Source organism: Coregonus lavaretus (genome assembly GCF_964263955.1).
Source record: "Coregonus lavaretus genome assembly, chromosome: 15".
NCBI classification, from domain to species: domain Eukaryota; kingdom Metazoa; phylum Chordata; class Actinopteri; order Salmoniformes; family Salmonidae; genus Coregonus; species Coregonus lavaretus.
This window is the reverse complement of record NC_140002.1, coordinates 30,569,643-30,595,551: the sequence shown is the minus strand read 5'-3', so window position 1 is coordinate 30,595,551 and position 25,909 is coordinate 30,569,643. Positions and strand designations below refer to the sequence as shown.

General features: G+C 47.6%; 1 protein-coding gene and 1 long non-coding RNA gene across 2 annotated transcripts; one reads left to right on the top strand and one right to left on the bottom strand.

Moving 5' to 3' along the window:
* Positions 1–2,889: 2,889 nt before the first annotated feature.
* Positions 2,890–3,833, bottom strand: LOC311142580 (olfactory receptor 1D2-like; the record flags this gene model as incomplete). The annotated part of the gene is made up of 1 exon (XM_084178256.1): positions 2,890–3,833. The coding sequence occupies one exon, from the start codon at positions 3,831–3,833 to the stop codon at positions 2,994–2,996; it is 840 nt and encodes a 279-aa protein (XP_084034382.1). The 3' UTR covers positions 2,890–2,993.
* Positions 3,834–4,258: 425 nt separating this feature from the next.
* Positions 4,259–4,825, top strand: LOC311142066. The gene is made up of 2 exons (XR_014614267.1): positions 4,259–4,381; positions 4,490–4,825. It is a non-coding gene; the product is annotated as an uncharacterized lncRNA (long non-coding RNA).
* The last annotated feature ends 21,084 nt before the right edge of the window (positions 4,826–25,909 follow it).

Sequence of the window (25,909 nt, the reverse complement as noted above, 5' to 3'; positions counted from 1 at the left end):
AAGTTAGTACATTGTGGATAGATGGTTTGATGAAATATTTGGTAAATGGAAAACCCTAGCAGCCACCATCTTAGGAGCGATCAGTGTTTGTATGGGTATTCTTGTATTATGTGGTTGTTGTCTTGTTCCCTGTGTCCGAGGATTGGTGAGTCAGGCGTTGGTGAAATGCAGTATCTAAACAATGATGAGAGATGGACTGACTCCGGACTCTGACCAGGGGAATGTGAAAAACGATCCTCCAGGCTTGGTGGATGACGAGGATTTGGACCCTGAATGACCGCAATTGGATGAAATGTTTATTAGTTCTGATGTGATCTCTGAGATTAATCATGCTTGTAAAATACATTTATCCTGAATGTGGGAATATTTAGTCAAAGGGGTGGATTGTTAGATTAATTTGGATTTTAAGAATAATGACTAAAGAATTTCACCCCAAACACAGTATAAATGTTAGAATTATCATGTAGTGTCAACCCACTAACAGAGGGGGCGGTACTAACCATTCAAGGGGGAAGGCGGGAACTGTTTTAAGAAAGCCACCTAAAGGTGGGAGGAGCATAATGCCTTTGTTTGTCAAGGGGTATAAAAACAGTATGTTTGTGTTTTTGGTCAGAGCTCTCTCCATGAATAAAAATACAGATAAGACTTGTGAGTTGTGGACCTTGAATCATTGATGATTAAAACCAGAGCCTTACAACCTCTGGTAATGATTCAAGCACATATATACAGCATTGATTCCTCCTTAGTGTGAACTACCAACCTGAACGACTGAATTAATATCCAGCGTGGTCAGTAAAGTAAACAATGGCTTATCTGCATGACATTTTGCTGGACTGTGGGCCATCAAGTAATAGGATGGTTAAATTAGCATGACACATGTTACACTGGTTACAGCACAACACCACATCCTATGTACAGTCAGCTCCAAAAGTATTGTTTTGGCTCTGTACCCCAGCATTTTGGATTTGAAGTGATACAATGACTATGAGGTTAATTTGAGGGTATTTTCATCCATATCGGGTGAACCGTTTAGAAATTATAGCACTTTTTGTCCCACATTCATAGCACGCAATGACTACTTCAAATTTGTGACTCTACAAATGTGTTGGATGCATTTGCTGTTTGTTGGTTGTGTTTCAGATTATTTTGTGCCCAATATACATACAGTATATATATATTTTAAACTTTATTTTAACAGGGAAGACATATTGAGACCTAGGTCTCTTTTACAAATGCGCCCTGTATATACAACTTAAATATGCACATTATACCCAACAGTCCGTCAAGTTGGGCAGTTGACAGTAGGAATCAATGCCATGCTACACTACATGACCAAAAGTATGTGGACACCTGCTCGTCAAACATCTCATTCCAAAATCATGGGCATTAATATGGAGCTGGTCCCCCCCCCCCCCCCCCTTTGCTGCTATAACAGCCTCCACTCTTCTGGGAAGGCTTTCCTCTAGATGTTGGAACATTGCTGCGGGGACTTGCTTCCATTCAGCCACAAGAGCATTAAAGAGGTCGGGCACTGATGTTGGGCGATTAGGCCTGGCTTGCAGTCGCCGTTCCAATTCATCCCAAAGGTGTTCGATGGGGTTGAGGTCAGGGCTCTGTGCAGGCCGGTCAAGTTCTTCCACACCGATCTCAACAAACCATTTATGTATGAACCTCGCTTTGTGCACGGGGGTGTACTCCCGAGTGGTGCAGTGGTCTAAGGCACTGCATCGCAGTGCTAGCTGTGCCACTAGAGATCCTGGTTCAAATCCAGGCTCTGTCGTAGCCGGCTGCGACCGGGAGACCCATGGGGCGGCGCACAATTGGCCCAGCGTCGTCCAGGGTAGGGGAGGGAATGGCCGGCAGAGATGTAGCTCAGTTGGTAGAGCATGGCGTTTGCAACGCCAGGGTTGTGGGTTCGTTTCCCACGGGGGGCCAGTATGAAAAAATTAAAAAATAATGTATGCACTCACTAACTGTAAGTCGATCTGGATAAGAGCGTCTGCTAAATGACTAAAAATGTAAATGTAAAAAAATTGTCATGCTGAAACAGGAAATGGCCTTCCCCATACTGTTACAACAAAGTTGGAAGCACAGAATCGTCTAGAATGTCATTGTATGCTGTAGCGTTAAGATTTCCCTTCACTGGAACTAAGGGGCCTAGCCCGAACCATGAAAAACAGCCCCAGACCATTATTTCTCCTCCACCAACTTTACAGTTGGCACTATGCATTCGGGCAGGTAGCGTTCTCCTGGCATCCACCAAACCCAGATTAGTCTGTCGGACTGCCAAATGGTGAAGCGTGATTCATCACTCAAGAGAACGCATTTCCAATGCTCCATAGTCCAATGGCGGCAAGCTTTACACCACTCAAGCTGACGCTTGGCATTGCACATGGTGATCTTAGGCTTGTGTGCGGCTGCTCGGCCATGGAAACCCATTTCATGAAGCTCCCGACGAACAGTTCTTGTGCTGACGTTGCTTCCAAAGGCAGTTTGGAACTCGGTAGTGAGTGTTGCAACCAAGGATAGATGATTTTTACGCGCTTCAGCACTCGGCGGTCCCGTTCTGTGAGCTTGTGTGGCCTTAGACGTTTCCACTTCACAATAACAGCACTTACAGTTGACCAGGGCAGCTCTAGCAGGGCAGAAATTTTACGAACTGACTTGTTGGAAAGATGGCATCCTATGACAGTGCCATGTTGAAAGTCAATGAGCTCTTCAGTAAGGCCATTCTACTGCCGATGTTTGTCTATGGAGATTGCATGGCTGTGTGCTCGATTTTATACACCTATCAGCAACGGGTGTGGCTGAAATAGCCGAATCCACTAATTTGAAGTGGTGTCTACATACTTTTGTATATATAGTGTATCTGTTTCATGTACATCTTGCCATAATTGCAGTTTTATGGTAACATTGCTTTTTAATTTCCCAATTGATTCATTATTCATAATAAAAACTTTGTCTATAGGACTAGAACTGTGTTTAATCCATTTTTAACATGGGGCCAACCTGTTAGACACGCAGCATATTTTGAAGACATGAATTCTGATGGCTTGACTGGCCATTCCGTAAATTGCAGGGTTTATCAATGGTGTAAGCAATGCATAGTATACTGACATGGTGATCCGAAACATAAAAGGTGTCCCACTCATGTTAAATCTACTTTGAGCAATTTCAAAAAACGCTCCAATAGAGTAGTTTATTACTGAAAGTAAATGTGGGATGCACGTTTTCAGTGCTTTGACCTGAGATTCTTTGGATTTCAGACAGACCCTGAAAATGTGTGCATATGAGAATATAATCATGAGGAGCTGAGGGACCATCAAGAAAGCAATTAGCACAAGTCCTACAGTACTATGGAAAGATGTAGTAGAACAGGCATTTTTGACCAATTCAAAATTTACACAAAACAATTTAAAATGTATGAACCTCCCACAAAACTTCAATTTCAAAGTCAATGAGAAGTACATCAGAAAGATAGAAAAAGGATATAGCCATGCCAATGCAACAAGTTTACAAATCTTGGAACTAGACATGATGCTGTGGTAATGTAGTGGATAACAGATGGCAACATACCGGTCATATCCCATGACAGCCAAAATATGAAAGTCAACCGCTACATATGTATGTAGCCAATAGATTTGTGTTAGACACCATGGCAATGCTATCTCATATCTCTCAGACAAAAGTAGAATCAGAGTAGAGGGCAAAAATCCAGTGCTACCATAAAGTCCATTAGCAGCTAAGTTACATATGAACACATACATTGGTTGATGCAGAACTTTCTGACAGCATATTACAGCAATCAGCATCAAATTGAAGGAGATGATCATAATGTACAACAACATCATTATAGTAAACTGCAGGGACTTGTTATTTTCCATTACAGCATACGCAGTCATGGTGAATACTTTTACAGATGTGTTGTCCATGTTTGTCTTGAATTCTGAAAAGACAAGAAGCATTGACTTTATGGATTGTGGAAACTGCAAAGACTTTATACAACTCAGTAAAAATATTTACAGAGCTAGTGTCACAAATTCAGCAGAGGCTGCCCCTCCTCCTTGCTCGGGCAGGTTTTGGTGTTCGTCGTCACTGGCCCTACGAACCTAACGCCATTTCAGTGAGTTTTAGGTTATCAACCGGTTCTGGCACCGTGGCACCAGAGCCAGACCGAAGCTCCTGCGGTGGATGACTGGTTTCGGCGCGCAGAGGAGACGTGGAACGCTGCCCATGTTCACCCCCAACGTGCTGTGCGTCGTCAGAAGGCCAACGCTGACCGTCACCGCAGTGAGGCCCCCGTCTTTGTACCGGGGGATCGGGTCTGGCTCTCGACCCGGAATCTGCCCCTTCGCCTGCCCTGCCGGAAGCTGAGCCCGCGGTTTGTAGGGCCGTTCAAAGTCCTGAGGAGAATCAACGAGGTCACATATAGGTTATTACTCCCCTCTGATTACCGTGTTAACCCCTCGTTTCATGTGTCTCTCCTCAGGCCGGTGGTGGCTGGTCCGCTCCAGGAGTCTGAGGTGCGGGATGTCCCTCCACCTCCTTTGGACATCGAGGGGGCGCCGGCGTACTCTGTCCATTCCATACTGGATTCGAGGCGCCGGGTGGGGGGCCTTCAGTACCTCGTGGATGGAAGGGTACGGTCCGGAGGAATGGTGCTGGGTCCCGGTGAGGGATATCCTCGATCCCTCTCTGTTGAGGGACTTCCATCGTCGCCATCCAACTCGCCCTGCTCCGCGTCCTCCTGGCCGTCCTCGAGGCCGATGGCGCTTGCTGCGCTTTATTCATGTACACTGAATAAACTCTGGATTTCGGTGTTTTACCTCCTGCGCCTGTCTCTGTCATTCACACCTCGTCACAGCTAGATCTTTTCCTCACATTTGTCTTACAGAACTGGCTACAATGTGCATGATGAAGGTTCAATCAATCATTTATCTTTCTCCAATATAGTGGGTCAAATTGTATTCATAATCAAGGCTGTGACAAAACACAGGCACACAGACACACAGGCACAGACAGACACAGCAACAGATTATGCCTGTAAGATTGATAAAAACACAAATTTAAGGGACTCATTTTAGGAACCACTTTCAAAGAAAAAAGACAACAGGAAATGCCTTTAAAGAAAATGTGTGTTTACAGTGCTTTCAGAAAGTATTCATACCCCTTGACTTTTTTTCACATTTTGTTGTGTTACAACCTGAATTCAATGGATTAAATATATGTTTTTCTCACCCATCTACACACAATACCCTATAATGACAAAATGTAAAAGTTTTTATAAATTCTTTGCAAATGTATTAAAAATGAAATACAGAAATATCTAATTTACATAAGTATTCACACGCCTGAGTCAATACATGTTAGAATCACCTTTGGCAGCGATTACAGCTGTGAGTCTTTATGCGTAAGTCTCTACGAGCTTTGCACAACTGGATTGTACATATTTGGCCAATATTACTAGCAGATTTAAGTCAAAACTGTAACTCGGCCACTCATGAACATTCACTGGCTTCTTGGTAAGCAAATCCAGTGTAGATTTGGCCTTGTGTTTTAAGTTATTGTCCTGCTGAAAAGTGATTTCATCTCACAGTGTCTGGTGGAAAGCAGACTGAACCAGGTTTTCCTCTAGGATTTTGCCTGTGCTTAGCTCCATTACTTTTCTTTTTTATCCTGAAAAACCCTCCAGTCTGTTTTGGTGGGATGGAGTTTTGGCCAATAAGAAAGAGTTCCAAACCTCTCTGCCAATAACAGCTCGTTTTCAGTTTCCCCCTCTCAACTCAGACCACTGCCAGACAGTCGTAGAAAGAAGCTCTTTGCTAAGAAGCTATTTTTTTTTTTTAGACAATTTTAATTGAAAACAATCACAGTAAGGTACTTAATTGTTACCCAGAAATTATTTGATAATGAACTAATAAAATGGCTTTAACTAACCTTATAAATACACTATTTCTAAAATATAATTGTACCGTTAAACAACTTAGCTCCAGTGATCCCTAGTTGTTGAATTAAACAATAATAACTCAATAGGGAATAATTAAAAACAAGGAAACAAATATATACAATAAAGACATTTTAAAGAAAATAATTCAAAGAGAAACCATAAATTAAGAGTTATTCAGAAAACGGAAATGCAGTCTGTGGATGATTTACCTGTTTCTGAGAGTACCTCTCAATCCAACACTGCCAGTGTTACACCTGCCCAGGTTGGCAGAAGTGAAATGAAAATGTTGCATTAAGTGTATTTTTATTAAGACGTAAAAACAGTGACGTCAGTTATTTGTGCAACATATTTTACTGTTGTTGAGTATCCCAATCCCACAGGACTAGCTGTAATCTGTGTTCCTAGACAGACCGTGTCAATAACAGGTGCAATTTCTGAAACAATGTGAAATATATACGAGTGACACATCAGAAAATTGCATTTGAATTGATCCATTTATTTATTTAATGAGAAAAATATATTGGTACAGGATCACACACAGTGAGCAATGCTTTTGTTGGTTAGGGCCCTGACATTAAAGGGATAGTTTGCTTTTTAAAAGTTGTATCTTATGTTTCTTCCCTAGGGTGCTGTCGTTTTGATCCAAACTGTTTATATATTTGGTTGCTGGTTATTTAGCAATGTCCAGGATCTCATAATAATAATTATTATTATTATAATAATGCATTTATTTGTATTGCACATTTAATATACAGAATGCAGCTCAAAGTGTTAAATAATTGTCTAACAAACTTAAACAGGTCCATTTTTGGGGGGAGAAAGTGTATTCAGTTTGGATGAAACAACACCCTATGTCAGGGTAATTCAACTATATTCTTATGGGAGCCATACAGTGCATTTGGAAAGTATTCAGACGCCTTCCCCTTTTCCACATTTTGTTATGTTACAGCCTGTCACGCGTGCTGTAGGTGGGTGTAGTGGTGGAATCAAACGCAGAACACCGAAGGATAGTCCAAACAACTTTAGTAAATCTCCAAACAGGAAAAATGACAACACTTGCCCGAAGGCAAAAATACGCACAAAGGCGAAATAGCAAAAAGCGCACTAACAGGTGCGTAACGCTCCAACGCAGTGGAGGAAAGCTCAACCGAGCGAAAGGGCGAAAATAAGCCCAACACACGACAGACCAAAATCAATAACACACAACACTAGACAAACACAACGAGAAACTTATAGGACACTAATTACGCTAAACGAGAACAGGTGTGACAACAAACAGACAAAAGCAAACGAACATGAAACATACAACGGTGGCAGCTAGTATTCCGGAGACAACGAACGCCGAAGCCTGCCCGAACAAGGGAGAGAGGCAGCCTCGGCCGAAACCGTGACAGTACCCCCCCCTTGACGCGCGGCTCCAGACGTGCGCCGACTCCGGCCTCGGGGACGACCCGGAGGACGCGGAGCAGGGTGCGTCGGGTGCCCACGATGGAATTCCGTCAGGAGAGACGGGTCCAAAATGTCTCTCATCGGCACCCAGCACCGCTCCTCCGGACCGTACCCCTCCCACTCCACTAGATACTGGAGACCCCCCATCCGACGTCTCGAATCCAAGATGGACCTCACGGAGTACGCCGGTGCCCCCTCGATGTCCAATGGGGGCGGAGGAGTCTCCCTGATCTCACTTTCTTGGAATGGGCCAGCTACCACCGGCCTGAGAAGGGACACATGGAACGAGGGGTTAATACTTTTATATTCAACAGGTAGTTGTAATTTATAACACACCTCGTTCAACCTTCCCAGGACTTCAAATGGCCCTACAAACCGCCGACCCAGTTTCCGACAAGGCAGGCGGAGGGGCAGGTTTCTGGTAGAGAGCCAGACTCGATCACCAGGTGCGTACACCGGTCCCTCACTGCGGTGGAGATCGGCGCTCGCCTTATGACGTCGGAGGGCCCGCTGCAGGTGGACGTGTGCAGCGTTCCATGTCTCCTCCGAGCGCCGCGCCCACTCATCCACCGCAGGAGCCTCGATCTGGCTCTGCTGCCAAGGTGCCAGAACCGGCTGGTACCCTAACACACATTGGAAAGGGGTTAGGTTAGTGGAGGAATGGCGTAGGGAATTCTGGGCCATTTCGGCCCAGGGAACGTACCTTGCCCACTCCTCCGGCCGGTCCTGGCAGTATGTTCTAAGAAACCTACCCACATCCTGGTTCACACGTTCCACCTGCCCATTACTCTCCGGGTGGTAACCCGAGGTGAGGCTCACCGAGACCCCCAACCGCTCCATAAAAGCTCTCCAGACTCTGGAGGTAAATTGGGGACCTCGATCAGACACAATATCCTCGGGTACCCCGTAGTGCCGGAACACATGGGTGAATAGGGCTTCGGCAGTTTGCAGGGCGGTGGGAAGGCCTGGCATGGGGAGCAAACGACAGGCCTTAGAAAACCGGTCCACAACGACCAGTATAGTGGTATTCCCCTGTGAAGGAGGAAGGTCAGTAAGGAAATCCACCGAGAGGTGGGACCATGGTCGTTATGGAACGGGCAGGGGTAGTAACTTACCCCTAGGCAGATGTCTAGGCGCCTTACACTGGGCGCACACCGAGCAGGAGGAAACATAAACCCTCACATCCCTTGCCAACGTGGGCCACCAGTACTTGGCACTAAGACAGTGCACTGTCCGGCCGATACCCGGGTGTCCAGAGGAGGGTGACGTGTGAGCCCAATAGATCAATCGATCCCGAACCTCGAGCGGAACATACTTCCGACCCTCCGGGCATTGTGGTGGACTAGGGTCGGTGCGTAACGCCCGCTCGAGCTCAGCATCGACCTCCCACACTACCGGTGCCACCAGACACGACTCCGGCAGTATGGGAGTGGGCTCCACGGACCTCTCCTCCGTGTCATACCGCCGAGACAGCACATCTGCCTTACCGTTCTGTGACCCAGGGATGTACGTGATCTTAAATGTAAACCGGGTCAAGAACATATTCCATCTAGCCTGCCGAGGGTTTAGCCTCCTCGCTGCCCGGATGTACTCCAGGTTACGGTGGTCCGTCAAAATGAGGAAAGGGTGTTGAGCCCCCTCAAGCCAGTGCCTCCACACCTTTAGGGCCTGTACCACGGCTAACAGCTCCCTGTCCCCTACGTCATAGTTTCGCTCCGCCGGACTGAGCTTCTTGGAATAGAAGGCACAGGGGCGGAGTTTAGGTGGCGCGCCTGACCGTTGTGAAAGCACGGCTCCAATACCGGCCTCAGACGCGTCCACCTCTACCTGAAATGGTAAAGAGGGATCTGGATGCGCCAGCACTGGAGCCGAGGTAAACAGGTCCTTCAGCCTCCCAAATGCCCTGTCCGCCTCGGCAGACCACTGCAGACGCACCGGGCCCCCCTTCAAGAGAGACGTGATGGGAGCTGCCACCTGTCCAAAACCCCGGATAAACCTCCGGTAGTAATTCGCAAACGCCAAAAACTGCTGCACCTCCTTCACAGTGGTTGGTGTTTGCCAATTACGCACGGCTGACACCCGGTCTACCTCCATCTTCACCCCTGACGCAGACAACTGATACCCCAAAAAGGAGACCGACTCCTGGAAAAACAGACACTTCTCTGCCTTAACATACAGGTCGTGCTCCACCAGCCTCCGCAACACTCTGCGCACCAGGGCCACATGCTCGACACGGGTAGGCGAGTACACGAGAATGTCATCTATGTACACCACGACCCCCTGCCCCTGCATGTCCCTGAAGATCTCATCCACAAATGATTGGAAAACTGACGGAGCGTTCATCAACCCGTATGGCATGACAAGATACTCGTAATGGCCCGAGGTGGTACTAAAGGCTGTCTTCCATTCATCGCCCTCCCTGATGCGTACCAAGTTGTAAGCGCTCCTGAGATCTAATTTAGTGAAGAAACGCGCCCCATGCAAGGACTCACTCATGGTCGCAATCAGCGGGAGTGGATAACTGTACTTCACCGTGATCTGATTGAGACCACGGTAATCGATGCACGGGCGTAAACCACCATCCTTCTTCTTCACAAAAAAGAAACTCGAGGACGCAGGGGAAGTGGAAGGCCGTATGTATCCTTGTCTCAGAGATTCGTCTATGTAAGTCTCCATAGCTTTCTTCTCCTCCTGAGACAGAGGATACACATGGCTCCGTGGGAGCGCAGCTCCTGCCTGGAGGTCTATCGCACAATCTCCCTGCCTATGGGGCGGCAACTGCGTCGCCCTCGACTTACTAAACGCAATAGCCAAATCCCCATACTCAGGGGGAACGTGCAATGCGGGCACCTGGTTTGGACTCTCCACTGAGGTAGCCCCTACGGAAACGCCTAAACATCTACCCACACACTGGGCAGACCACTCCATCAGAGCCCTCTCCTGCCACGAAATAGATGGGTTATGGGTACTCAACCAGGGCATGCCCAGCACCACCGGATACGCAGGAGAGTCAATCAGAAATAGCTGAATCATCTCCTGATGACCCCCCTGCGCACACATCCTAAGTGGCGCAGTGACCTCCCTGATCAAGCCCGCACCCAACGGACGGCTATCTAGGGCATGAACGGGGAAAGGGACATCAACAGGAAGAAGGGGAATCCCTAAAGCTAAACAAAACTTCTTATCAATAAAATTCCCAGCCGCGCCTGAATCTACCAGCGCCTTATGCTGGGAATGAGGTGCTACCTGTGGAAAACTCACAGGCATACAGAAATGTGCAACAGAGAGCTCTGGGTGAGTGGGGCGCCTACTCACCTGGAAGGAATCCCCAGTGCGGGACCTGTCGTCCTCTCCCCTAGGAGGCCATCCCCAGCACCTAGCCGCGGTGTGTCCTCCCCGACCACAGTTGGTGCAGGGGATGGACCCCCTAGTAAGCCGACCCCTCCTCTCTCTAGCGCCAGCGCCCCCGAGCTCCATGGGACACGGCTCGGAGGCGCTGGAGGGTGAAATGGACGGACCCCCCTCGGGACGTCCGCGGGTAGCTAGTAGGTTATCCAGCCTGATGGACAAGTCGACCAACTGGTCGAACGAGAGGCTGGTGTCCCTACAAGCCAGCTCCCGACGGACGTCCTCTCGTAGACTACATCTGTAGTGATCGACGAGAGCCCGATCATTCCACCCTGCATCTGCCGCTAGAGTACGGAATTCGAGGGCGAACTCTTGGGCACTCCTCCTCCCCTGCCGGAGGAAGACCAGACGCTCCCCCGCCGCTTTCCCCTCCGGGGAATGGTCAAACACCGCCCTGAAGCGGCGGGAGAACTCGTCGTACGTGATGGTGTCCGCGTCGATCCTCCTCCACTCCGCGTTGGCCCATTCCAATGCCTTCCCGGAAAGGCAGGAGATCAGGGCGGACACGCTCTCATGTCCCGAGGGTGCCGGGTGCACGGTGGCCAGGTACAGCTCCACCTGGAGAAGGAATCCCTGACACCCGGCCGCGGTTCCATCGTAGGCCCTCGGGAGCGAGAGTCGGACTCCTCGGGGTTCCGGTGCGGGAATGGGCGGACTGGCCGATGGTGCTGGCAGGGAGGGTGGCGGTGGAGGCGTTCCCCAGCCTCGGATGGTGGTGATCACCTCCTGCAGTGCGGTCCCCATCTGCAGGATCTGGTCCCGTTGTTCCCGGACCTGGTCCTCCAGCGTCGTGTGTTGGGCTGCTGCGGCTCCTGCTGATTCCATTATTGGTGTGTTATTCTGTCACGCGTGCTGTAGGTGGGTGTAGTGGTGGAATCAAACGCAGAACACCGAAGGATAGTCCAAACAACTTTAGTAAATCTCCAAACAGGAAAAATGACAACACTTGCCCGAAGGCAAAAATACGCACAAAGGCGAAATAGCAAAAAGCGCACTAACAGGTGCGTAACGCTCCAACGCAGTGGAGGAAAGCTCAACCGAGCGAAAGGGCGAAAATAAGCCCAACACACGACAGACCAAAATCAATAACACACAACACTAGACAAACACAACGAGAAACTTATAGGACACTAATTACGCTAAACGAGAACAGGTGTGACAACAAACAGACAAAAGCAAACGAACATGAAACATACAACGGTGGCAGCTAGTATTCCGGAGACAACGAACGCCGAAGCCTGCCCGAACAAGGGAGAGAGGCAGCCTCTGCCGAAACCGTGACACAGCCTTATTCTAAATTATTTTTATTTTTTTTATGTCTCATCAATCTACACACAATACCCCATAATGACAAAGCAAAAACAGGTTTTTAGAAATGTTTGCAAATTTATAAAAAAGAAAAAACAGAAATACCTTATTTACATTAGTATTCAGACCCTTTGCTATGAGACTCGAAATTGGGCTCAGGTGCATCCTGTTTCCATTGATCATCCTTGAGATGTTTCTACAACTTGATTGGAGTCCACCTGTGGTACATTCAATTGATTGGACATGATTTGGAAAGGAACACACCTGTCTATATAAGCTCCCATAGTTGACAGTGCATGTCAGAGCAAAAACCAAGCCATGAGGTCGAAGGAATTGTCCGTAGAGCTCCGAGACAGGATTGTGTCGAGGCACAGATCTGTGGAAGGGTACCAAAAAATGGCTGCAGCATTGAAGGTCCCAAAGAACACGGTGTCCTCTATCATTCTTAAATGGAAGAAGTTTGGAACCACCAAAACTCTTCCTAGAGCCCAAATACATACCCAAGAAGACTCTAGGCTGTAATCTCTGCCAAAGGTGCTTCAACAAAGTTCTGAGTAAAGGGTCTGAATACTTTTGTAAATGTGATATTTCTGTTTTTTTTTTTTATACATTTGCAAAAACATCTAAGACCTTGTTTTTGCTTGTCGTTATGGGGTATTGTGTGTAGATTGATGAGGGGGAAAAAACTATTAAATCAATTTTAGAATAAGGCTGTAACGTAACAAAATGTGGAAAAAGTCAAGGGGTCTGAATTCTTTCTGAATGCACTGTATATTTAAAAATTCAATAATTGCAGGGGGGCCTGATATTTTCGACATGCAACTATTCTTCAGAAGAACTATAAAAAACAACACACATACACCATATAAAACACTTATAGACCCCCTCCAGCATCTGTAGAACCTAATTTATCACCTGATTTACTTAACCAGGTATCCTCTGACATTGCACAAGTGGGGGGTGGATCTTTCCTCTTTTGTCCTCAATTGCTCCTCTATTGTTCCCGCAAGCAATGACATCAGAGTGCACGATCAGACCAACTCCTTGAATTCCAAACACTTGAATTTCGCAATTGTGTCTACAAAAACTACAGTTTGCTCAAAAAAATGTTGACCATTGAGTGTGTGTACTTTACTGTATTTATACTTGGTATATCGTTTTTCAACTGGAAAGTAAAAAAAATTGCTGGAGTGGGACTTTAAATGCTGCTAAAAGTAATTAGGCCATTTAAAAATCCCCTGAAAACGAAGCGTTTTTGCTATGATATTTACTGCCCTAACACATGGATAGTCATAACATAGACCAGCAAGCTACTTTATTTGTTCTTTTTGTACTTTTGAATCTGGCCTTATTGCAATTTTCTCAATAAAAGTTATAAATAACACAAAGATATGGCAATCAGGTAATTCCACATTTCAGTCTGAATGAAGTATGCTTTGAATATATTTTCCTCAGTCATTGGGTGCGTTGTTTTGTCACACCCTTCTAATGAGTCCTGCACGGCTTGTGAGCATCATAGAGGGAAACAGAAGGCGTCTACGTGTTCCTGAGAGCTTGCAGGATTTTTGTATTATTATTATTTTTTGTCATTTTAGCAGACGCTCTTATCCAGAGCGACTTACAGTTAGTGAGTGCATACATTTTCATACTGAATGTATGGGGTCATAATCATAGAAATAGAATCTAGTCTAGCTGAAGCAGTGATAGCTCATCTGCTATGAGCTGGCACTGCACCAGCTTTACTTTCACCTATGCCAGCGAGCACTGACGTAGGCCTACTCAATGTTATAATAACCAATGTATGTTCATGGCATGATAAAACATTTTTACATAAACGCATGCATTACTTTAAGTGTTTTTCAGTTTTAAGAGTTCATGAAACTGTCACGATATACATTATGACAGGAACAGGCATTGTCATTATTTTGCAGTTTTAGTATGAATCCTCTGAAAAACATTTCATCCTCACTCACTCTTTGTACAACAGACTGTATGTTGTCCATTTAGAAAGCACAATGTTGACCTAAGCTCCGATCTACAATAAGGCCCAAGCCAGGAAGGTAATGCTATATGCAAAGGTCACAAAGAGATACAGGCCTACAGTAATTGTAACCCCCTCAAACGTTGATTGCCATTGTTTGCATGGCCACATAGGGCACAGAGGGCACATGGCTCCCTTCTCCCTCCCTCCAGTTACATCAGAGTTACATCAGTGTTGTCTGACGGGAGGTCATTACAGCTCTTTCCTCATCTGCTTCACCCTATCCTCCAGACACTGGCCACAGAATGCTCCATTTGGTCGGAGTGTCCTTTAGGTCTCATCAGTGTGTGGTTTTTAATTGCTTTCCAGGGGATGAAGTATCAAGTGGATAATGACCTCTGATAAACATGTTTATCCACTTTGCAGTTTGTCAGATATATCCCAGAAGGTACTGAGAACACTCCAGAATGTACACAACGTCAGACTATCCAAAACTGGATATTAACATCTATAGTTTTAAAGTGAATATACTGTAACTCTAAAGTTATATACTCTTCATAATGACACTGTCTATACGTCATCTGTCAATTATTAGAGAAATCTAATCAAAATCGAATTTTATTTGTCACATGCTTTGTAAACAGCAGGTGTAGACTAACAGTGAAATGCTTACTTACAGGTCCTTTTCCATCAATGCAGAGTTAAAGATAAAGATTGGGAAAAAAAAGAAAAGAAAAAAATACACAGGGAATAACGATAAACAATAATGAGTAAAAATAACATGGCTATATACAGGGAGTACCAGTTCCGAGTCAGTGTGCAGGGATATAAGGTAATTGAGGTATCTACAGTGAGGGAAAAAAGTATTTGATCCCCTGCTGATTTTGTACGTTTGCCCACTGACAAAGACATGATCAGTCTAATGGTAGGTTTATTTGAACAGTGAGAGATAGAATAACAACAAAAAAATACAGAAAAACGCAAGTCAAAAATGTTATAAATTGATTTGCATTTTAATGAGGGAAATAAGTATTTGACCCCCTCTCAATCAGAAAGATTTCTGGCACCCAGGTGTATTTTATACAGGTAACGAGCTGAGATTAGGAGCACACTCTTAAAGGGAGTGCTCCTAATCTCAGCTTGTTACCTGTATAAAAGACACCTGTCCACAGAAGCAATCAATCAGATTCCAAACTCTCCACCATGGCCAAGACCAAAGACCTCTCCAAGGATGTCAGGGACAAGATTGTAGACCTACACAAGGCTGGAATGGGCTACAAGACCATCGCCAAGGAGCTTGGTGAGAAGGTGACAACAGTTGGTGCGATTATTCGCAAATGGAAGAAACACAAAAGACCTGTCAATCACCCTCGGCCTGGGGCTCCATGCAAGATCTCACCTCGTGGAGTTGCAATGATCATGAGAACGGTGAGGAATCAGCCCAGAACTATACGGGAGGATCTTATCAATGATCTCAAGGCAGCTGGGACCATAGTCACCAAGAAAACAATTGGTAACACACTACGCCGTGAAAGACTGAAATCCTGCAGCGACGCAAGGTCCCCCTGCTCAAGAAAGCACATATACAGGCCCGTCTGAAGTTTGCCAATGAACATCTGAATGATTCAGAGGAGAACTGGGTGAAAGTGTTGTGGTCAGATGAGACCAAAATCGAGCTCTTTGGCATCAACTCAACTCGCCGTGTTTGGAGGAGGAGGAATGATGCCTATGACCCCAAGAACACCATCCCCACCGTCAAACATGGAGGTGGAAACATTATGCTTTGGGGGTGTTTTTCTGCTAAGGGGACAGGACAACTTCACCGCATCAAAGGGACGATGGACGGGGCCATGTACCGTCAAATCTTGGGTGAGAACCTCCTTCCCTCAGCCAGGGCATTGAAAATGGGTCGTGGATGGGTATTCCAGCATGACAATGACCCAAAACACACGGCCAAGGCAACAAAGGAGTGGCTCAAGAAGAAGCACATTAAGGTCCTGGAGTGGCCTAGCCAGTCTCCAGACCTTAATCCCATAGAAAATCTGTGGAGGGAGCTGAAGGTTCGAGTTGCCAAACGTCAGCCTCGAAACCTTAATGATACTGTGAACCATCAGATCCTCCTCTCCACCCTCTCCGAGTTGGGCATCTCCGGCGCTGCTCACTCTTGGATTGCATCCTACCTGACAGGTTGCTCCTACCACGTGGCGTGGCCCCCGTGCTCTCACCACTGGTGTCCCCCAGGGCTCAGTTCTAGGCCCTCTCCTATTCTCTCTATACACCAAGTCACTTGGCTCTGTCATATCCTCACATGGTCTCTCCTATCATTGCTACGCAGACGACACACAATACATTTTCTCCTTTTCCCCTTCTGATAACCAGGTGGCGAATCGCATCTCTGCATGTCTGGCAGACATATCAGTGTGGATGTCGGATCACCACCTCAAGCTGACCCTCGGCAAGACGGAGCTGCTCTTCCTCCTGGGGAAGGACTGCCCGCTCCATGATCTCGCCATCACGGTTGACAACTCCATTGTGTCCTCCTCCCAGAGTGCAAAGTACCTTGGCGTGACCCTGGACAACACCCTGTCGTTCTCCGCTAACATCAAAGCGGTGACCCGATCCTGCAGGTTCATGCTCTACAACATTCGCAGAGTACGACCCTACCTTACACAGAAAGCGGCACAGGTCCTAATCCAGGCACTTGTCATCTCCCGTCTGGATTACTGCAACTCGCTGTTGGCTGGGCTCCCTGCCTGTGCCATTAAACCCCTACAACTTATCCAGAACGCTGCAGCCCGTCTGGTGTTCAACGTTCCCAAGTTCTCTCATGTCACCCCGCTCTTCCGCACACTCCACTGGCTTCCAGTTGAAGCTCGCATCTACTACAAAACCATGGTGCTTGCCTACGGAGCTGTGAGGGGAACGGCACCTCCTTACCTTCAGGCTCTGATCAGACCCTACACCCAAACGAGGGCACTACGTTCATCCACCTCTGGCCTGCTAGCCCCCCTACCTCTACGGAAGCACAGTTCCCGCTTAGCCCAGTCAAAGCTATTCGCTGCTCTGGCACCCCAATGGTGGAACAAGCTCCCCCACGACACCAGGACAGCGGAGTCACTGACCACCTTCCGGAGACACTTGAAACCCAACCTCTTTAAGGAATACCTGGAATAGTCTAACAGTAATCCTTCTACAAATTGTGAATGAGAGACTGATGAAGTGTGTACAGCCTGCACAAAAAACAAAGCAGAGCTCATGCCTTTTCAAGCAACTTTTTTCAAATCATCATTAGAGTCGCATCATGCAGCCTTACAATGTATTAAAAATCAAAATATATAGCCCAACGTTTGTAGAACAACTAAAGTTACATTAATAACACTAAATTAAGCATATACGAGTATCTATTTATTTGTTAACCGCTCAACACAGAATAGCTGCATGTGCACACTCCCTCAAATCGTTTGGAGAAAATATCCTTTCTATTTTATTCAGCTTTGTTCAATTGGATTCTTCATACTATAAAATACTATAAAGTAATGCCACGGAATTCTAAGCAATTCTAAGGACCTAACAGAAGGACAACTCAGAGTATGCTATTCTGTTCTTCTGAAATAGACTACATTTTCTTCATATCATGCTTCTTTAGACCTGTCTGAAATAAATTATGGATTTATTAATTTTATTAAATGTTCCAAAGGTCTGCATCAGTGGCTTGTAGGCTATGTGTGGAAGCCAGGAGATGCTAAATGTGTTTATGTTAATTAACGGTCAATTACCGTGTGTCACGATCGTCTAAGGAAAAGGACCAAGGCGCAGCGTTGAATGTGAACATATTTATTTAATTTGATGATCACACGATCAAAACAACAAAAGGACGACGTGATAGTCAATGGTCATACACTAACCAAAATACGAACAAGAAACCACAAACACAAAGTGAAAGACAGACAGTTAAATATGGCTCCCAATCAGAGACAACCAGCTGACACTCGTTGCCTCTGATTGGGAGTCACTCAGGCCAACATAGAAACCCAAACATAGAATTACACACCCTGGCTCAACATAACAGTGTCCCCAGAGCCAGGGCGTGACAGTACCCCCCCCCCTAAAGGCGCGGACTCCGACCGCGCCAACCAAACACAACAGGGGAGGGACCGGGTGGGCACTCCGCCTAGGCGGCGGATCCGGCTCCGGACATGACCCCCACTCCTTCTCTAACCCCCCAAAGTACCCCTGGTCCGGTCTGGCCCTGCTGACCAGAGCTGAACTGAACACTGGTGGAGCGGATTGCTCTAGCTCCGGCGTGACGCAGCACCTGACCGGTGCCGGACCCGCCACCGGTGGAACAGGCACGGGCCGTGCCGGACTGACGACGCACACCACTGGCTTGGTGTGGGGAGCAGGAGCGGAGAAGCGCACCACTGACTTGGTGCGGGGAGCTTGGATGGGCCGGACTGGGCTGGCGACGCGCACCACAGACTTGGTGCGGAGAGCAGGAACGGGCCGGACAGGGCTGACGAAACGCACCACAGACTTGGTGCGGGGAGCAGGAATGAGCCGGACTGGGCTGGCGACGCGCACCACAGACTTGGTGCGGAGAGCAGGAACGGGCCGGACAGGGCTGACGAAATGCACCACAGACTTGGTGCGGGGAGCAGGAATGGGCCGGACAGGGCTGACGAAACGCACCACAGACTTGGTGCGGGGAGCAGGAATGGGCCGGGCCGAGCTGGCGATGCGCACCGTAGACTTGGTGCGAGTGGCAGGAACAGGCCGGACCGTACTGGGAACACACACCACTGGCCCTACGTGGGGATCAGGAACAGGCCGGACCGGACTGGCAACACACGCCAGTACCTCTCGCCGTGCCTCTACATCTTCCACCCCCTCTTCGACCAGTGGCCCCCGTAACCTGGCGGCCTCCTCTACCAATCCGCTGGGCCGCGCTGCCGCGGTCTCCTGCTGGCCCGTCGTCCACGGCGTTAGCCCCCCCCTAAACATTTTCTGGGCGTCTCCCCTACCCGTGGACCAGGTCTCCATGTCCCTCGCCAGCCTTTCGCCCTTCTGCCACAATGTCAAGCCCTTCTCTTCCTCACTCGGCTTGACCCAGTCGAGGAGGCGAAGGAGATCTGTTAGGGATCTCCCTGGCGATGGCTCCTGGACACGCTGCTTGGTCACATGTTGGTGGTTTCTTCTGTCACGATCGTCTAAGGAAAAGGACCAAGGCGCAGCGTTGAATGTGAACATATTTATTTAATTTGATGATCACACGATCAAAACAACAAAAGGACGACGTGATAGTCAATGGTCATACACTAACCAAAATACGAACAAGAAACCACAAACACAAAGTGAAAGACAGACAGTTAAATATGGCTCCCAATCAGAGACAACCAGCTGACACTCGTTGCCTCTGATTGGGAGTCACTCAGGCCAACATAGAAACACAAACATAGAATTACACACCCTGGCTCAACATAACAGTGTCCCCAGAGCCAGGGCGTGACACCGTGAGACCGACAGTTATTTGCTTGACAATCACTGACTGATGAAATTTCGTGACCGCCACAGCCCTAATCACAAGTCTCTCTCGATTATGCTTGGGAATACTTGGGAACAGATTTCCAAAATGTAAATCACTTGGAGCTGATTTCCTGGTGTTCTTACAGTCTTTCATGTCCAACAAATAAAATGATCACAAGAACGGTGAGCAAAAATCCCAGAACCACACGGGGGGACCTAGTGAATGACCTGCAGAGAGCTGGGACCAAAGTAACAAAGCCTACCATCAGTAACACACTACGCCGCCAGGGACTCAAATCCTGCAGTGCCAGACGTGTCCCCCTGCTTAAGCCAGTACATGTCCAGGCCCGTCTGAAGTTTGCTAGAGTACATTTGGATGATCCAGAAGAGGATTGGGAGAATGTCATATGGTCAGATGAAACCAAAATATAACTTTTTGGTAAAAACTCAACTCGTCGTGTTTGGAGGACAAAGAATGCGGAGTTGCATCCAAAGAACACCATACCTACTGTGAAGCATGGGGGTGGAAACATCATGCTTTGGGGCTGTTTTTCTGCAAAGGGACCAGGACGACTGATCCGTGTAAAGGAAAGAATGAATGGGGCCATGTATCGTGAGATTTTGAGTGAAAACCTCCTTCCATCAGCAAGGGCATTGAAGATGAAACGTGGCTGGGTCTTTCAGCATGACAATGATCCCAAACACACCGCCCGGGCAACGAAGGAGTGGCTTCGTAAGAAGCATTTCAAGGTCCTGGAGTGGCCTAGCCAGTCTCCAGATCTCAACCCCATAGAAAATCTTTGAAGGGAGTTGAAAGTCTGTGTTGCCCAGCGACAGCCCCAAAACATCACTGCTCTAGAGGAGATCTGCATGGAGGAATGGGCCAAAATACCAGCAACAGTGTGTGAAAACCTTGTGAAGACTTGCAGAAAACGTTTGACCTGTGTCATTGCCAACAAAGGGTATTGAGAAACTTTTGTTATTGACCAAATACTTATTTTCCACCATAATTCAAATAAATTCATTAAAAATCCTACAATGTGATTTTCTGGATTTTTTTTTCTCATTTTGTCTGTCATAGTTGACGTGTACCTATGATGAAAATTACAGGCCTCTCTCATCTTTTTAAGTGGGAGAACTTGCACAATTGGTGGCTGACTAAATACTTTTTTTCCCCACTATACCTGCTGGAGCGCATACTACAGGTGGGTGTTGCTATGGTGACCAATGAGCTAAGATAAGGCGGAGATTTGCCTAGCAGTGATTTATAGATGTCCTGGAGCCAGTGGGTTTGGCGACGAATATGTAGCTGTATCGGTAATTCAAATGCAATCTATGCATATACAGTGGGGAGAACAAGTATTTGATACACTGCCGATTTTGCAGGTTTTCCTACTTACAAAGCATGTAGAGGTAAATCCAGAAAATCACATTGTATGATTTTTAAGTAACATACTCAATCAGACTCCAACCTCTCCACAATGGCCAAGACCAGAGAGCTGTGTAAGGACATCAGGGATAAAATTGTAGACCTGCACAAGGTTTGGATGGGCTACAGGACAATAGGCAAGCAGCTTGGTGAGAAGGCAACAACTGTTGGCGCAATTATTAGAAAATGGAAGAAGTTCGGGATGACGGTCAATCACCTTCGGTCTGGGGCTCCATGCAAGATCTCACCTCGTGGGGCATCAATGATCATGAGGAATGTGAGGGATCAGCCCAGAACTACACGGCAGGACCTGGTCAATGACCTGAAGAGAGCTGGGACCACAGTCTCAAAGAAAACCATTTGTAACACACTACGCCGTCATGGATCAAAATCCTGCAGCGCACGCAAGGTCCCCCTGCTCATGCCAGCGCATGTCCAGGCCCGTCTGAAGTTTGCCAATGACCATCTAGATGATCCAGAGGAGGAATGGGAGAAGGTCATGTGGTCTGATGAGACAAAAATAAACTCCACTCGCCGTGTTTGGAGGAAGAAGAAGGATGAGTACAACCCCAAGTACACCATCCCAACCGTGAAGCATGGAGATGGAAACATCATTCTTTGGGGATGCTTTTCTGCAAAGGGGACAGGACGACTGCACCGTATTGAGGGGAGGATGGATGGGGCCATGTATCGCGAGATCTTGGCCAACAACCTCCTTCCCTCAGTAAGAGCATTGAAGATGGGTCGTGATGGGTCATCCAGCATGACAACGACCCGAAACACATAGCCAGGGCAACTAAGGAGTGGCTCCGTAAGAAGCATCTCAAGGTTTCTGTACCAAATATTAAGTTCTGCTTTTCTGATGTATCAAATACTTATGCCATGCAATAAAATGCAAATTAATAACTTAAAAATCATACAATGTGATTTTCTGGATTTTTGTTTTAGATTCCGTCTCTCACAGTTGAAGTGTACCTATGATAAAAATGACAGACCTCTACATGCTTTGTAAGTAGGAAAACCTGCAAAATCGGCAGTGTATCAAATACTTGTTCTCCCCACTGTATACACCAGAAAGATATACCTAGAATGATTTCACACATAGACAGGCTCTTTTGTTGAAACTGTTTTATGACACTCCAAATTGAGCTCAGGTGCATCCAATTTCCGTTGATAATCCTTGAGATGTCGCTACAACTTGATTTAGAAAGAAACACACCTGTCTGTATGAGGTCCCACAGTTGACAATGCATGTCAGAGCAGAAACTATACCATGAAGTCCAAGGATCTGTCCGTAGAGCTCCAAAATAGAATTGGAGGCATATATGATGAGGCATATATCTGGGGAAGGCTATAAAATGATAGAGTGATGAACGTTTCCAAGAGCACAGTGGACTCCATCATTGGGAAATTGAAAAAAATATGGAACTACCCAGACTCTGCCTAGAGCTGGCACTCTGATCAAACTAAGCATCCGGCCAAGAAGGAACTTGGTCTGGGAGGTGACCAAGAACCCAATAACCACTCTGACAGAACTACAGAGTTCCTTGGCTGAGATGGGAGAACCTGCCAGAAGGACAAAAGTCTCTACAGCACTTCACCAATCTGGGCTTTATGGGAGAGTGGCCAGACAGAAGCCACTCCTGAGAAAAAGGCACATGACAGCATGCCTGGAGTTTGCAAAAAGGCATGTGAAGGACTCTAAGATCATGAGGCAAAATATTCTGTGGTCTGATAAGACATACATTTGGCCTGAATGCAAAGCGCTATGTCTGGAGAAAACCAGGCACAGCTCATCACCCGTCTAACACCATCCCTACCATGAAGCATGTGTGGATGCTTTTCAGCCCAGACTTGAGTCCCATTAAAAATCTGTGGAAAGATTTGAAGATTGCTGTTCACCGACACTCCCCATCTAATTTAACAGAGCTTGAGAAAATCTGCAAGGAAGAATGGGAGAAAATCCCCAAATCCAGATGTGCAAAGATGATACAGACATACCCAAGATGACTCAAAGCTGTAATCACCGCCAAAGGAGCGTCTACAAATAATTGTGAAAAATATGGCTAGGTTGTAGATTTAAAGGACCATTAAGATAGGGGAAAACTTAGGTGCTGGTTTTAGGTTGGTTGTAACCACTACAGAATGTCCGGTTAGAACAATGAAGAGGCAGTATTTACAGATTAAGGGTGTTTATTGAAGATACACACACACATAGACAAAGACAGACCCACACACACACCCACACACACACACTGACCACTCTTGGTTCTATGTTCCAATCCAGTAATACCTGTAGATACAGTAGTGTGGTTTCATATTATGCACGCACAAATACAGCTAAAACATAGTGTAACTTGTCTTCTGAGGAGAACTCACGGACTGTCCACTTGGCTTCACCACAACTCACTGGCTAGAGGAGAGACTTACAACGAGCAAGTAATAGAGAATGTCTCTGCCGCCCTCTCTGCCAAGAAACAGGCAACAGCAGTCAGGTCTGGCAAGACCTCCAGGGGAGGAACAGGAGTCATCTAGACCCCTGGCATGTTGTCAGCTGAGGACACCAGGACTGCAGACATCAGGTACGCAGCGGCAGAGCTCGACGATGGTCTCAGGAATGGAGAATGCAGTGCTGAAGCAGCAGAGTTCAACGAGGACCCTGGGACTGGATACTTAGGTGGCCTGACAGAGGGACCAGATGAGGGCCCAAGATCAGGAGGCCAGGCAGCAGCAGGAAGACCAGACGAAGGCCCCGAGACGGCAGATTGCGATGTCGCAGGTCCTGACGAAGGTCTCAGGACTAGAGACTGCAGGTCCGCAGCAGCAGAGCTCGTCGAGGGCCTCCGGACTGCAGATGGGGAGGCCGCCCCATCAGCGACATTAGAGGCCCCCGGGACAGGAGTTGAGGTTGGCTGGATCTCCATAGCAGCGTTGGCCGGAGATCTCAGGACTGCAGATGGCCGGAACCCCACGTCAGTGACAGGAGAGGGCCGCGGGTCAGGAGCTGAGTTCAGCTGGATCCCCACAGCAGCGACAAGCAGAGATCTCAGGACAGGAGACAGCTGCACACCTGAGCGAGAGGGAGAAAAATACCCAAAAGCGGGAGAGAGCTGGACCCCTGGTCCAGGAGAAACTGACTGAGTGCCCAGAGCTGTTGACTTGGGGCCTGACAGAGCTGGTGACTTGGGGCCTGACTGGGCTACAGACTGTGAGCTAGGGGGTGTTAGTTATATCAGGACAGAAAGCTCCCGACCTACTTGGATAGGAAACTGGGGACCTAGTTTAGCAGGAGACTGTTAAGCCATTAGGTGATCAGGGAACTGAGGGCTAAGATGCTCTGGACCTACTAGGGTTATAGACTGAGGACCTAGTAGGGCAGAGGGTGAGGTGTCTCCTACGACAGGACACTGAACACCTCGGACAGGGGGGTCTCCCAAGGGACATCAGCCTTGGGAGACCCTCCTGATGCCACAGGGACATCAGGAGGGTCTCCCAAGGTTGGAGTTAGCAGGACACAGTTCGGAGGGTTAGCAAGAACTCCAAGGCTCAGACTGGCAGGTTCCACCAGACAGGGACTGGACAGCAGACATGGACCGAGCCACTGCAGCAGAGAGGGGACTGCCACCGAGAAGTCTTTGGACAGCAGCAGGCTGGACATCAAAGGTAGGAGAAGGGAGACATATTTTTTACAGCATCAGGCAGGACTAGGCAGATCCCACCAGACCGGAGACACTTAGCAGACGCTCTTATCCAGAGCAACTGGGGTTAAGTGCCTTGTTCAAGGGCACATTGACAGATTTTTCACCTAGTCAGCTCTGGGATTCAAACCAGTGACCTTTCGGTTACCAGCCCAATGCTCTTAACCACTAGACTACCTGCCGCCCACAGCTAGAGTCGGATCCGAGACCGGGGCTGATGGCGACTCCGATGCTGATGGTGAGGACTCATGCTGATGGAGGCGATGATGAGCAGCTTTAGGCTAGTGAGAGTGGAGTGGGGCTGAAGGTTGTAAATCTGCAGCATCATCTTGATGCTGTGCCACAGCAGCTGGCAGTGATCAAGAAGGTGCATGAGAAAGGAGACGTGAGGGCTGGTCAGACCACACTTGGTCAGGATGGGCATCTCTTTTGGTGACCAATGGTGGTGATCTTCTCCTCATCGTACTGAGCCGTCCCTTCCCTATGTCTTCTCACTGGCCCTCCGTGGTGTGCTGGTACGAGCCTCTGGCACAGGAGGTTCAGCTGGCTGTGGGCGTGGTTTGGCTAGTGTAGCCAGTGTAGCCAGTGAGCTGCTCCATCTTATGCTCCATCCGTTTTAGCTCCTTCTTGGCCTCAAGTAGCATCAGGTCAGAGATGAGCTGGGCTGTGGCGGAGGACCTCGGACCTCTGCCTGATAGCATTCAACCGATCTTCTTACCAGTGGTCACCCCGACCAGTGGTGGGGAAGTGGCATGCCTTGTCTTGAGGCTTGTCTGCTCGTCTTTGTTCAGGGAGAGAAGACTGGGATAAGGTGGGTGCTGCTGTGTGTGGTGGTCTGTGCCTTACCCCATAGTAATTCAGATGATGTGGGTGGCGAGTCTGACGGTGGGGACAAACCACATCTTGTGGAGGATCTTCTCTGTGTACTGGCATCCTTGGGCTGTAGCAGTTACTGAATCTGCCTCGAAAGGACCATGCAAAATATGGCTAGGTTGTAGATTCGAGGGACCATTAAAATAGGGGAAAACTTAGGTGCTGGTATTAGGCCGGTTGTAACCACTACAGAATGTCCGGTTAGAACAATGAAGAGGCAGTATTTCCAGATTAAGGGGGTTTATTGAAGATCCACACACACACTGACCACTCTTGGTCCTAAATTTCAACCC